Consider the following 15,000-nt stretch of genomic DNA (forward strand, 5'->3'; position numbering starts at 1 on the left):
TGGTTAAGTTAATCCAGTGTTAGAGTGAATTTAAATAAATATAAATAAATATATTTCCGATTGTGTATAATGAATGGTGGTTACAAAATATTCCCAGTGGCAACAGCGAGCCTTTGATTGTTGTAGGTATAGTTTACAAGTTTGGTCAAGTGGCATCGTCTGAAGGGTCATGGTGAGTTTTTATACTGTTTTTATACTGTTTAATGGGGACATAGGTTTTGAGTGAATCCAGCTGTTGTTAACCCTTTCAGACCCATGGGGTTCCCCATTGACGAGTAAAATCGTCTGGCGTTAGACAGAGTAAAATCTATAAGTGGCACTATTGGGAGTGAAAGGGTTAAACTCATCGGCAATGGTGATTACAAAATATTCCCAGTGGCAACAGCGAGCCTTTGATTTTTGTAGGTGTAGTTTACAAGCTTGGTCAAGTGGCATCGTCTGAAGAGTCATGGTGAGTTTTTATTTTGTTTTTATACTGTTTAAACTCATCGCCAATTCATGAGCTTGGGAAAAGTGCCTTAGGGACGGTGGAGCCAAGATATGAGCCTGGAGCAGATCATGTAGGTATCCATTGCAACCCTGAGAGCAGCAACCACCAGGCACTGGCACACTGACAGAGTCAGTGGAGATATTTACGACCCCTAATACTTACCGTCACCAATGAAAAGGAGGGAATTGAGGGAGCAAAAGCACTCGAAAGGCATGAATGGCACTCAAAGCAAACTGTACATTCTCACACAGCTGGCAAGCAAAACATGTGAGCCCTGCAAAAACCATGTATGAGACCACACCGAGCATGATTGCTGTGAGCAACCACTGGCCAGCATTGGCTCGACTCAAACTTTGCCTAAATTACATTTAACCACATAAAATTGTTATGTTGGACGGTACAAAATGATTTCAGATCAAAGCACAAATCATTGCTCTCACTGAGCTGAACCATTGCATTCATTGTTGCTTTTTTGTTATTATAAAAATAACATTAAAGGGGCAATGTCACGCAAAGTGATGTAATTCCATGACACACAAAATGCCCAAAATGTACAATACAACATTGCAATGACCACTTAAAACTGTTGAACTAACTAAAAGAAATACAGCAATAGAAAAGAGAAGCACAGATGGACACAAATGGACAAGATTGAAATGGATTGCATTTGGGTAATCTTGACAAAAGTCAGCTGGACATTTTTCAAGTTGATGGCAAATCGCCTGGATAAAGGTCGATTTTGCTTAGAATCATGTGGTTTGTGAATGTAACAATTTTATCAGCGAAGGAATTCCACATTAACATTTTCAAATTTTAAACTCATGATGAACCCAAAATTTGCCCTTAATAGCGTGACATAGTATTATGCTTGATCAGAAGTTCACTTGTTACACAGGATTGTTTCAATTTTGCAATATACCCCTCTTTAAAAACTGTACTTCAATGTTATTTCAGATCAAAGCACAAGAGTCAATTTTTAGTTCTTGTCATCTCCAAAGCAGTTCTTTCCACATTATATTCAAGTTTGCATTAATTTTTTAATAAATTGACAAAAATTGAAAGACAGATATTCAAGTTTTGCGATTCACCTATACTTGAGACACTATACGTCTCCACTTAAAAACTGTGTATTAAAATGTTTACAAGATCTGCCGATGCATCAGTTTTTATGCCAATTATTTGTCTCGCAGCTATTTCCACTCCATAGACTTGGTGTTAAGTTCCCCACTGGGTTCCAGATACCTGAAGAAAGACTTGCTACTAAAAGTGTTGCCTTTGTTAAATTACATGCTAGATTGTCATATCCCCAAACATTTAATGGACAATGATTACCATTGCATTGGCTTTAATCCCCTGCCCTGTCAATAGACCTTTTTACCTTTTATTATTTACAGAACATTGCCTTTTTTATTCCAATTCGAATCCTGGCTCGGATCCTAGCTCGAATCCTGGCTCGAAGTTTAGGTATCCTCATTACCGTATGTTCTATTGCTTATTAACTTAAGCTATTTAAATAAAGTCATTAATTTCTTTGAAGTTACCCACCCTTTCAAAGGCCCTTTTCCTTTTCGGTGTGTAGGTTCGCTAGGTTGTCTCACTTCCTGGTGTTCTTACCCATTGACGGTACCATGGCTAATCTTGCCCAACTAGCTATGTGTTCATAAAAATTGAATGCCATATAGCATTTGCCTAATTTATACCTTCAAAACCTCTGCTTGGCCTTCTAGGGCTATCTTGTTCCTTTGTAGGTTTCTGGTTGAGTGCTGAAAGTAGCAAGTTTGTCAAGTGTGGTTTGAAAGGCTTTGTAAAGCAGGTATTTCATTAATTATTGAGGTTTAACTTTGACTTTCATAGCGATTGTATCGGTTATATGTACAAGTTCTTGAAAATCGCAATCAGACGTAGTCTCGTCGACTTTTTCTTATGCGAGGTCTGGTAGTTTTGGTGCCTCGCACCCAGGTTGTTCTTGAATACCAGCCACTGTTGGAAAAAAACGTGTTGATCAGAACATTGTCAAAATTCTGAACCCTTAAGTGTATACAAATTATGTACATGTTCACTATTGGCATTATGCTTCGCTCACTGCTTGCAGTTTGAGCACTCTTGTGACTCCACAATGCAATCCAACAATGTGTAACCGTACATCCTGTGCCCAAGTTCAGGAGTTGCCATAAAGCCATTATGGTGACAACCGGGAGGGCACATTGTATACATAATTATATCTATATATTTGAATTATTATTATCATTCAAGGAATGTCATTACAGGACTGTGTACTTCATTTTTAATCATCAATGCTGAGTTGCATCAATCAGTAGTAAACTCTTACAAATTTTTACAAATTTAGGTAATGATAATTTTTTTTTGTTGCAAAAAGGTTATGGATTGACCCCTAGATCATAATTAAGTTCCATATTCTCCCCATCTTAAAGTATATCCAATCAATTTATTTGCCTGGAGGAAGAGCTAACACTTGTGTATTGTGAACTGTACACTAGTGACAAAGCAAGGTGCTGGGACTTACAAGGTCTAACATATGCAACAAAGGATGGCATTTTTAATTTCATCTGTCACCTCCTGCAAGTAGAAATGAGGAGAGGTGTCATACAGTGAACAGTCGCACATAAGAACCTAGATTTTTTTCAAGATAGGCTAAATGGGTTCTGATAAAAATGGTATTTATAGCAGTTTTAGACTATCTAGGTGCTTAACCTGTTCACACCTCAAAAGCCCAAGGTCGCTCCCCCTTGATGAGAAAATTCTTTTAATTGTCACTCTCAGAGGTCAATATGTTAAATTGGTTCTTATTTCCACAAAAGATATCTACTCTATGGCAGGTGGCTGTAAGGGTCATTTCTACATTTTTGCACTAATAGCAGCAAAGCAAAACTACACCTTATTCTGTTCTTTACTTGTAAGGTGAAGACATGAAGTAATGATATGAAACTGTAAGATCTAAAACGTAGAGGCCCATAAAGCCTGAAGGCCTATTTGTTATCGAACAATAAAGGCCAGAATTTTGAAAACATGCATGACAAATGAGAGCTGTTGAACTTGCAGTCGCCTGAAATTTTAAAGCCATTTTATAAAATAACAACCTGTTTAATTTTTTTGGGATAACACGATTCTTATGAAATTTTCAGCCAAACAGGTTCATAACATTCTACGTTCGTATATGCAGGTGTTTACGGTCTTTCTGTACCCATACCTAAGCCTGTATCAGGCCTTGAAATATTATTACCAAAGTTCAGTCATTAAATTATAATTTCACAGTTGAAAGATATGATCACTTAATTAAGTTTTACTTGCAGTACGCAAGACACTGTGGAATTGCCCCAAGGTTTCAGACTTGATGGCAATTGCAGGTTCAAAGTCCACGTCATGTGAGGTCTTGACATTCACAGCTGGATTGAGCCACATGAGGATCTTCAAAAAAATATCAAAGCTCTGAGACAGACCATGCCACACCTTAGAGATTGAAAGCTGCATCAAACCATTTTAGTCAATTTAGGCAGATGGCTTCCATGATTGGCAAAGCATACAAAAGGCATAAAGAAAAACCAAAAAGTGCAAATTACACGGAAAGAAGAAGAATTCAACAGTTTTCATTTGGGTGAACTTGAAAATAATTTTATGTCCAACCATTTGTTTGCCTTGTTTATGGTATGTGGGGAATTATCTAGCCTTTACAAATGGAGAAGTTATTTTAAACTTTAAAATTTGAGGTTATGTAATGTGACCTGTATATGTTGTGCTTGGTAAAGGTTTGGGTTGTTTCAGTTATGGTAAAACAGGTACTTACAACTCTAACCTGCAACCTGCAGTTTACACCCGCGAATTATTATTTTATTCAAACAATAATTTCATTTTCAACCACAACATATTGTACCTTGCCTGGCCCATCTTGATTCAATTTGTCTAAGGCATCCTGCTGGATGCGCCAGAAGAAGGGAGGTCTCTCCTGTTTGGCGGCATTTAATGCAGCAATTTTGGACAATAGGTCCTTTATGTCTAACACCTTGTTTGCTGATGCATGAATCTATGACAAGAAGAAGAAAAGGTTACAGACAAAATAAGTATGGTTATGTGGAGCTTGTTTGGCGGCAAAATAGAAAGTTTTGATTTCTTACCATTATGTTAACCATGATGCAGTACATTGTGCCCTTCACCCATCTTGGTTGCTGATGGGTTGCAACTTTCTTGACAAGAGACCTTAGTTGGTCTCCATGGTCGTGGACAATTTCCTCCCACAAAGGCAGGTATCGTATGGCCCAGGCAACAAACAGACCCTGTTTTGGATGGTTGACAAGAACTACTGAGTTAATCTCATGTTTAGTGAATGATTGACCAATTTCTAGTTATAGTTAGTATAATGTTAGACAACTCCGTGGCTGTAGCACCTTAACTCCTTCACCCATGATCCTCTTACTGTGTTTTCTTAATGTTCATACATGTATATATATTCAGTTCTCTGGCTCGTATCAGATAATTTAACTTGTCCCTGGGTGACCTATTAGGGAGTAAAGGCATCAGATTTTCTTTATACCTTTGCTTGATTACATGTACCTTAAGGACGGTGCCTACTATTGTTATTGCGCATACGTTCTGTGCATCTCGAGATACTCAGATTTCCTACCGCTGATGCTTATTAATACAGGGATATTTTTTGCGCGGTTCAAAACTAGGCGGAGAAAGCAGAACTTAGCAACTGATCTTGGTGTCCAAAAAGAAAATTGGGGGTAACCACGCATTTTTCAGAGATATTGTTGATTAATTATATTCGAAAAATGCTTGGTTAACCCCAATTTTCTTTTTGGATTTCAATAACGCTTGTTATGATCTGCTTTTCCCGCATATTAGGTAAACCGCGCAAAAATACCTGTAAATTAGTAGGCACCGTCCTTAAATAACCCTCATCTTGTGTTGACTAAAGTACATCCAAGTGAGCCAAGTTTTGAACTTGCACTCTTGATGACTAGTTAAGTGGAAAAGTTGAATTCATGGGGGCAATGAGCTAACTGTGAAGGTTATGTTTTGTGCTTTGCTAATTGCAGCATTGTCATATACCTTTTCAAAAACGAACCTTTTCAATAATGAGCAGATTCTATAGATAAAAATTGAATTAAACGGTTTTTTTTATGCAGCCTTTGACCCAGACTGCTAATTTGATTGACGGCATTGACGTTTGAACTTGAGCCTGCATGTTTTTGTAAAGTGCGAGAATACTCAGTGTAAAAATTAACATAGTTTGAATACCTTGTTGTTATCCATGAAATCAAGTAGTTGCGTCTCCCTGCCCCCTTCATTGTCGGAGTGTGCTTCATCCCAAGTATAATTGAAACGGATCACTCTGCCAGCCACCCTATTTACAAAAAGGGATGATGTTCTCAGTAATTTCAAAAGACAGCTTTCAGGCGAAAAATGGTACATGCACTTGTTGTCTCGTATTGGTACACAACAACACGAATTTTACCCTGACATAACAAATATCATTCAGTTGAACTTTTAGCAGTGCTGATGGGCCTGCAGAGTGTTATGCAAAAGAAAAAATAGCAGGTGACCAAAACTTTCATGATGACGATGATGGTAATCGATATTACTTTGAATGACAGTGGCACGTGACAGTTTCCACAAAATGCTAAAGTTATGGCTCTCTGAGTGTCTCCAAGTAAGTTCATGTTAATTTAGCCTGCGCCACAGTCGAAACCAAACCTCTGGTTTGGTCCGTGTGCGAACCAGTACCGAAATCCTTGTACTGGGCTCCCAGCAGCATACCAGGATTGTTTGGTCTGTTAAGATAAACAGTTGTTAGACAAGACTGGCACTAGCCAATCAGGTTTAAGGGAAAAATGCACTAGCGCTTGTTCGTTGAGTCCGTTGGGAGTCCAGAATAAGGATCTTGGTGCTGCTTCAGAGACGTTGCTAACCGGTGTTAGATTACGTCTGCAATGCAGGTTAATGTTAATTTAGTAAATAAAAAAAACAGAGGGAATGCTATTACCTTTCTACTTCCTTACTGTTGCTGGATATCAGTAAGGATGCCCTTGGGGTCTGCATTCCAAATGTTGCAGAGCCTTGCATCAGTCCACTCTGTGTCTGGTTTAAGAATTTCCCAAGCTGCTGCGAAATTAGGGGATCATCCACCAAAACCACAAGTGATGTCTTTGACATAACTTCAAGAACCTTTTTGCTGAACCATACCAAATACATTGTTGGGGAAAATGAACACATCGTAAATAACTTTCTTTGAAAAGTTCTGTAATCAGAATATTAATTATCAAAGCAAAGCCCGATGTTTAGACAGTCAAGGAGATAACTTTAACCTACTCTGAGGTGTCAGCTGTATTCTGGTTGCCTCCTGATAAAAGAAGGAGGTGCCTTCTGACTGGAATTCCTTGTCCCTTGCAAATGACATGTAAAGAAAGTGACTTTCCACAGTTCTTGTGTGTGGAGAAAATCAAGCCAATGTTGCTTTCAGCTATGACCAAAGACATGAATATTTATTACATTCTTCATCTCAATTGTCAACTTTAAAGATGAGCTTAACTTTAATAAATGAATTTCCTTCTCCCAACACCCACTCGTAAAAGGAACAAGCCAGCCTTTAACAACAAAAAAAGCTACTGTCATTAACATTAAAATAACATCATAGCGTACTGCCATTGTCATGTTTTTAACTTACACCAAGTTACATGCAGTGCGAGCAATCTATGGCACAATATTGAAATAATGATGATGATGATGACGCCTTTGTTAAACTATCTAATTATGGATATTACAAATCAAATCAGGTCGAATGAAATGTTTGTTCTTGAGGGAAAACGTGGGTACCCAGAGAGAACCATGCACTCATCCCACGTTTGTGGAAGGCTAACGCTCTCTCCAATGCAGCAACCCTGCTCCCTAAAGCCTGGTTTCTGTATGATCTGCATCGGTCCGCAACCATCGAAAGCTGACTGCGTCGGTCTCATCGCAGACGATCATAAACACAGGAGGCAAATTATCCCATTTAAATTTGAAGCGATCGCAGACAAGCGCACCACTAATCCTCTGCGAAGAGAAGAAAATAAGGAGCGCACTTCAAGTCTGATTGGAGGTGTTACAAGGGGAACAATAGTGTGCCGCCGACAGGACAGAGACACGCGTTTCCATTAAAAATTGCCTTAGTCGGAAGCGTTGTAATGGTCGGGAAAGTAAAACTAGATTCAACTTTCCCGATCATCGTGACCGTACGCCGCAGATCTAAGCGCAAAATAAACCTTAAGTAGGTCGCCGCGTTTGAGGACACGACGAATATGCAGCCTCTTTGATGCCGTAGCCACAACCTCATTAATGTGCAAATTCCATTTGAGATTACTTTGAAATGTAACGCCCAATACGCATCTCAAGACATCTTCTTAATGTTTCGTATCATCTTATCGGTTATCCATTCAGTCTCAACATAACAACATAGTAGGGAAAGAATTTTAGAATGAAGTCTACTATCAGGGTCGTAACGAGGTATGGATCAGGGATCAAAGGCCTGAAAAGGGCCGGGATCAGGGATCACAGCCCCGGGATTTGGAATCACAACGCGTGCTATCGGGATCAGCAGTGTTTGTCATGGAATCAGGGATCAAATTTTTGCAGGTTCAGGGATCCAAATTTTGATCGTTTTTCGGATCAGGAATCCAAAGTTTGGTAAAAGTATGGGATCAGTTACGGAAAAATATACCCCGTTACGACCCTGTATTATGCACTTACCGGTACTGGAACTCGGACCCTCTAGAAATATAGTTCTGTGTCTTCACCACTACGCTCAAACGATGAACATTCTGAACCAGCACATTTCTTACTTTTGTTTAATAACCATGTATAAGAACCAAAAATAATCCTAACCTGGCCCTAAGTTGGGTTAAAAGGAAAAAGTTTGTTCACTTCATCGGATTGCGTAAAACGCGGATCACCAATTCAATCTAAGTAAAATGGATTAAACTATACCGGCAACATACACTCTGACCAAATACGGATAATTGAGGCGGCCATTTTGACTTTGTTTATATTTGGCATTAACAAAAGAGTAACGTCAGATAAACAGTATTGGTTCCAGCAAAAATATAAATACAATAAAGGGCACATAAATAGAAAAAAATGGAGTCAAAATAGGGGGTGGCTAACCACCCTATTCATCTCCTCCCCCACGATCCGCCCTTTATCGGTTTTTGTATTCATAATTCTCCATTCATTCTCAACATTACTACAGGAAAGGGGAACAAAGAACTGTACTATACACTTACCAGAACTCGAACCCTCAAGATCTATACTTCTATATCTTAACCACGACACTACACCGACGAACAAGTTTAACCCGACTGTGTTCTTTTCATTATTTACTTGTAAACGGATTCAACCTGAAAACGGATTCTTCGTTTACCGGCAAGATAAATACGTCCACTGTAAAAATTTCATTGGAAACAGGGGTTTAATCATTTTCATTGATGAGGGTGCAAATGTCATCTGTGTCCAACTTGACTATTTATTCATTTCATTCATTCATGTGCTGGGTGAGATCGCTAATGGACTGATAGCGGCTACCAGCGGCGCCTATATATGCTGATGTCCGATCTCACCCATAGATCCCTTGCTTGTAAAGCGCATTTGAATATATTAATAGAAAATGCGCTATATAAATTCATTACCATTACCATTACCATTTATTCTTAGTTTTATTTTTAGTTCTATAGCTGTTATTGTAATTTTTATTTTGTACATAGTTTTGATGATTGTAACTTGTTTTAGGTGTCCCCACAGAATTTGCAGCAATTGCAAACCTTTTGTTGACTCATAAATAAAGTTATCCATTCATTTAATCATTCACGCACTCACCCATTCATGTATTGTCGGGGGTATACCACTTTAAGAAGGGAGCTGCACTCGCATATTTCAAACGCTGGCGCTTGTTACACCAATTGAAGTGATAAGGAGAAGACGAAGTATTTACTTACAGCAGAAAACAAGGTTACATCTAAATTATTACGTAAATATATCCATTTAATGTTTCAAAAAAGAAAAGAGCTTCTTAATATATCTTAATTCACAAATGTAATAAGCGCTATCAATTTTCCAATTACCTGTATGCAGATATGGTAAATGTCATTTTGTAATTTTATTAGTTAAGTAAGAGATAAAGCCCGAGGACGGAGGTATAAGCCATTAGTTTTATACCAGAGGACGTCGCGCGAATGACCTCCCTCTCGATAGCGACAGAAATTACTTGAGCTTGGCTTTGCATTGGGTGTCAACACTCGACATCTCAATGGATCCAGTGTACATCGCTTGGCACAAATCTATCAAAAAGCGCAGTTTTTAATTTGACTGAAGAGAGTTGTTTTTGGCGCGTTTTCTTTGGCGGGTGTTATATTTTTTTTTATATTTGTGTTATATTTTTGAAACTCTTTTCGCGGATAAGGATTCATCCGCAAAATCCCCAGAAATTAAAAGCCGCAACATTTTCATGCTACATGGTAGTTCATTTTAACAGGTAAGCTCTGTCCGTGTTTGTTATGGCATGTAGTGCTAGACATGCACATTACACTATGCAAACGACGATATACTCACTTGTATCGCCAAAATTGTAAAATAATTTTAACTTAAATTTGTACTTTTATTTCACCAAATACAGATTTCGACAGAAAAATAACATAAATAAATAGCACATGCATGTATAACAGCAGAAATTACACTTCATATTTGGTAAATACAATATTGGCATGATACACGTACTCATTACTCCCTCTAACTCTTTTCAAGTACGATGTCCTATGACTATGTAGTTGTAAAAAGGAATGTAGGCATAAGATATAAAACATTTCTTAACTTTCGTTACTACTTACCTATAAAGAGATTCTTTTTTTATTCTTTTCCCCACAAATTTATTCCCTACTTTGTTTAATTTTTCACGGTTGGGCAAGTCGCTTCCAGTGATACTGCTTTCCAGTGTCAAGGCAGCTGAGTTTCGATTCTGCCTGGAAATGCATCTAACTCCGCAGAGTCCGCAAAACAGGTGCGATAGCCATACTCTTCATATGCTGTAGAGTAACTGAAAACTACGGAGGGTTGTCAACGGCTCATTTCCTTGCAGTACTTTCTTCCTTTTCAGTTGTAGAGAGAGGTTTTTAATCCAGACCAATTCACTCAAATATAAGGAAGGTCTCTCTTTGAATCTTTGGACAAAATATAATTTAAAAAATGTTAAATCTTTCTGATCAAAATTAGCGCATAGAAAAGGTTGTAGGAAAGGATGCATACGATTGGTATGAAATTGGCAACCTGGCCACCCTCACCACCTTAGGCACTTTGGCCACCCTCGCCACCTTGACCACCCTCGCCACCTTGACCACCCTCGCAACCCTTGGCCAACCTTGGCCACCCTCGCCACCTTGGCCACCCTTGCCACCCTCGCCACCTTGGCCACCCTTGCCACCCTCGCCACCTTGGCCACCCTTGCTACCCTCGCCACCCTTGCCACCCTCGCCACCTTGGCCACCCTTTCCACCTTGGCCACCTTGGCAACCCTGTCCACCTTGACCACCCTTGCCACTCTGGCCACATTAGACACCCTGGCAAGCTTGGCCACTCTTGGTACTCTGGCCCTCTTTACCAACATAAACTGCCATAGCACCTCATCAAAATGGCCACATGGCTGGTTACCCTTGCTACCGTAACAGCCCTCCCTGAGTTAACTTGACCACGCGAAAAGTCCGCCAAAACGGTCAGCAGCTCCGATGCAAAGAAAGCCCGCCAAGATGAAGAGTAGAGCTCCTCCAGATTGGTCCCTTTTAGGAGTCTTTAGTCCTTAAAAGGACCGGGATTCTGCTAACTTTGTTAAGACTCAGTTGAAAGACTTAAGTCTCAAGCTCCAAACTACAGGCCAACCCGTCTTTGTCAGTCGAAGAATTGCCCAAGACCTCCAAGAATGCGAGAACAAACCACAACTGGTTAATCAACAGTGCGTTGTGTACCAGTTTCAATGTATCCTGTGCTACACGCGTGGCCATCTACATACACGCGTGGATGGCCACAAGAGTACGTCATCTTGAAATGCTGTACATCAAACAATTAAGACTACGGCTGAACGTGCAAACAGATTTTAACCATTCTAAAGTCTTTGTCTAGCTCTCCTCCACTTATGCAAATATGGAGTATTTTGTATCTGTTATGAACTCGCACGTTCATTTCCAACTACTTGATAATGGCGTCATGAGGTCGCCGAAACGTCGGAAGTTTACTGAACTTTTTATCGCTAGTTTTACATGTCTATGTTTCTCAAAATCATTATATATTAATTAAACAGTGAAATCATTGAAAAAAGAGATTATATTCAATACTTAGGCGTCTTATTTAATGAAAAGCTCCACATAGCATACGCTTGTTTTAGAATTGCTTGCAATACTGGAGTTTTTAGCAAACTAAGTCATTACATGTCTCTAACCCAATTAAAACAATTTTATTACAGTCTTTTCCATCCCTACATATCTTTTGCTATTCTTGCATGGGGAAGTGGGTTTAAAACTCAAATTAAAAAAGTACAAAGAAAATAAAACACAGTAATAAGAAAAACATGTTTTACCACTACTCGTGGAAAGAACGCTGAAAGTGCTTCTCGTCCTATGAACCTCTTAGATATCCTAGCATTTACTTCTATTTTAAAGTTGCAATCACTTAAATTTGCACATTGTGGGCATAGCAAAGCACTACCAAACATCTTTGATAACTATTTTCAGTACGCTTATCATATTCAAAGTCATAATACGAGATATGCCAGAAATGAAAGAATTTCATATGCCGTGCACAAGAGAAAATGAGGGGACAGAGACGGAGGCTCAAGGCGTTGGCCGGGATATGTTATGTCCACGAAAGTTATTTTTAGACGAGCGGAGGTCTTTGTTCTAGCGGAAGTCTTTCTTCTGAGACGTCCGCATGCAGTCTTGCCTCGCTCTCACGTTCTTAGTGAAAAGAGAAAATGATGGCGCGCGTGAAGGCTGATGAATATATATTTTCTTTCAAACATCGGACCGAGGTTGGCCTGCATGCGGACGTCTCGGAAGACTTCCGCTCGTCTAAAAATAACTTTCGTGGACATGACATATCCCAAGGGCTGGACCGGGAGCCTCCTTCTCTGTCCCCTCATTTTCTCTTGGCCGTGCACAAGAACTAACTTTGGAAATCAATTTGTAAAACAATTAGCTTGAAAAATCTTAGTACTTTTACTTTTCCAGTCAAGATAAAATAATTTCTTTTTAAAACTTAATCCAATAAGTATAAAATTATGCCAACGACGGCCTTTATTTGTGCTTATTTTTGTCTTAATTCTTAAATGTGTGTGTTGTTCGTTGTTGTTTATTGTTTGTTGTAGTCGCTACAATTTACATTATTACCTTTCCTTAGCTAGGGACTAACTTGAAAACTTTAGGTTATTTAGCCCCTAGACACCTTTAAATTGTAAACGTTTATCTTTTCGTTTCCCTCTTTATAGCTCTAAAATGTTACGCTAGTAACAGAAATAGGTGTAATAATCAAGATTGCTGTTGTTATTGTTGTGGGAGACTTGTTTTGATTCGTTTTGGTTGTTAGGGCACCGTCCACCACGGATATGTATTTTCGCTCGTTCACTCTGAAGACGTCTTTTCTTCCGGCAAATACTATACGGGAAGCTGCGGGCTTTTTCAGATCCGATGAGGTTCGTAACATCAGAATGAGTCGCATCTCTTTTGATGACGGGTACCTGACAATCAGAGTGGAGAAGAGCAAGACACACCAGCTTAGGCAAGGAGATGAGGTTGTGATTGCCCTGTCAAGCAGTAGTGTCTGTCCAGTTTCACTACTCAAATATTACTTAAACGTGTTAGATATTAACCCCCACTCTAACGAATTTATCTTTAGAAGTCTAGTCAAAACTAAATCGTTTCATGAGCTAATTCCTGAAATATGTAAAATCCGGCCTTTGAATGAACATGAATTAACTGGAAATGAAATATTTCTGCGGCATGAGAGCAATGGGGACTGGGCCTGTTCAGTGCATCATGGGACACGATGACAGCCATACAGGAGAGTTTTGTCACATGGGAGATCATTCTTGGCCAACGCCAATACTATGAACGTTTTTTATTTCTTATTTTATTTTTTATTTTTCTACCACAGTTTAAATAGTGGTTCACACTTTCGTTTCAATTCTGACTTAGCAGCGTGGCCTTCGTAAGATTGGCATTCAGAGCTTAAGTCATGGATCCTACCCAGGTCTCCTGCCTTATTTTCCCCCAACGGGGTTTTTTCCGGCAGGTCTTTCCTGGCCTTCGTTCTGGCAGTAGCTGTTTCTGTAAACTGCCCCTTAGCTCTGTAATTCTTAGGTACGGATAGGGTTAGTTATCGAAGTTATCGTAGTGTAATCAAGTGTGATCACGACTGTGTGGCGCTCAGCCGAAACTGCCCAAACAAACCCAATGGCTTTCTATTCATGTTGTGCACTGCATAGTGCACCTGAAATCTAGTAAATTTGTAATCTCAGATCTTTAAAGTGCGCTCGGTAATCGCTTTGGAAGCAAAGCAGATGGGTAGAGAAAGAAACAATCTGTCTTTTTGTAACGAATTGTAATCACACAAGTTAATAGGGAGCTTAAGTACGCACGTTTTTGAGACGTGAACGGCAACAGGAAGAGAAAATTTAACATGCCACGGCAGTGGTGTCACCCAGATTTTTATACTAATCATCTCTAATTGAGAAAAGATACTTAGCAATGTGAATGTGGTTGTGTGAAGACAAGTTAAAAGCGAAAACAGCTCTCTTCCGGTTGCCGTCCGCGTCTCAAAAACGCGCGTCCTTAAGCTCGCTAATGCACTTAGTCCAACGGCGCGTAAGCAACTGGAAGGAGGTTTTGATGAGGTACAAGACATTTAGGTATACGAAGGCCTTTTTTTAATTGATATATATATCTATCTATTTATTAATAAGATGCAAGGCCTGAGTTAAATGTTGATGTATCAGCTTTGTGCCCATCAGCGTCAGAAAAATGTTTATTTTCAAACCAGGTTTTACGGGAAAGTAAACAATATGATTAAATTGACTAACTCAATGTCTTGATTAAGATTATGTGTGTATTGTACTGGAATTTTGATGTAGCATTCACATTTAAATAATATGGAAATACCTGGAAAAAATTTTTAAATATATAAACACCAATGAAAAACCAAGTGAGCTTTCGCGCGCAAACATGATAATCTTCACACGTGAAAATATTGCTGTTGCTATGGTCACATATAAAAATCGGGCCTTTCGATGCCTGTTGTGAATTGATCTCTTATTTCATTGGTGTTTATATAATAAATAGAATATTACATGACCGCTTGGAAATACGAAATTTCTCTTCTCGTGTTGAAAAATGTTTAACTTATTCGCTGCGCTCGCTCATGAAATATTTTTCAACACGATACAAGGAATTTTGTATCTCCAAGCGTCTATGTAATGTCTTCTATAT

General features: G+C 39.1%; 2 protein-coding genes and 2 long non-coding RNA genes across 4 annotated transcripts in view; 2 read left to right on the plus strand and 2 right to left on the minus strand.

The window, feature by feature from the left end:
• The window catches only part of LOC138051441 (uncharacterized), a 115,228-nt gene that overhangs the window by 67,340 nt on the left and 32,888 nt on the right, over positions 1–15,000 (plus strand). The gene's annotated exons all lie outside the window — the stretch shown is intronic.
• The window catches only part of LOC138051400 (tetratricopeptide repeat protein 28-like), a 301,832-nt gene that overhangs the window by 53,564 nt on the left and 233,268 nt on the right, over positions 1–15,000 (minus strand). The window lies entirely within an intron of this gene.
• LOC138051439 (uncharacterized) lies at positions 405–3,936 on the plus strand. The gene is made up of 3 exons (XR_011132809.1): positions 405–451; positions 2,239–2,303; positions 3,802–3,936. It is a non-coding gene; the product is annotated as an uncharacterized lncRNA (long non-coding RNA).
• The window catches only part of LOC138051422 (uncharacterized), a 253,692-nt gene continuing 242,397 nt past the window's right edge, over positions 3,706–15,000 (minus strand). Inside the window, exons 3-7 of the mRNA XM_068897620.1 lie at positions 6,818–6,968; positions 6,492–6,680; positions 5,747–5,852; positions 4,380–4,529; positions 3,706–3,916 (exon numbers count right to left, since the gene is read on the minus strand). Of these exons, the coding sequence (XP_068753721.1) occupies positions 3,785–3,916; positions 4,380–4,529; positions 5,747–5,852; positions 6,492–6,680; positions 6,818–6,968 (728 nt within the window). The 3' untranslated portion in view covers positions 3,706–3,784. The remainder of the gene's footprint in view (positions 3,917–4,379; positions 4,530–5,746; positions 5,853–6,491; positions 6,681–6,817; positions 6,969–15,000) is intronic.

This window comes from Montipora capricornis, chromosome 6 (genome assembly GCF_036669925.1).
Source record: "Montipora capricornis isolate CH-2021 chromosome 6, ASM3666992v2, whole genome shotgun sequence".
Lineage (NCBI taxonomy): Eukaryota > Metazoa > Cnidaria > Anthozoa > Scleractinia > Acroporidae > Montipora > Montipora capricornis.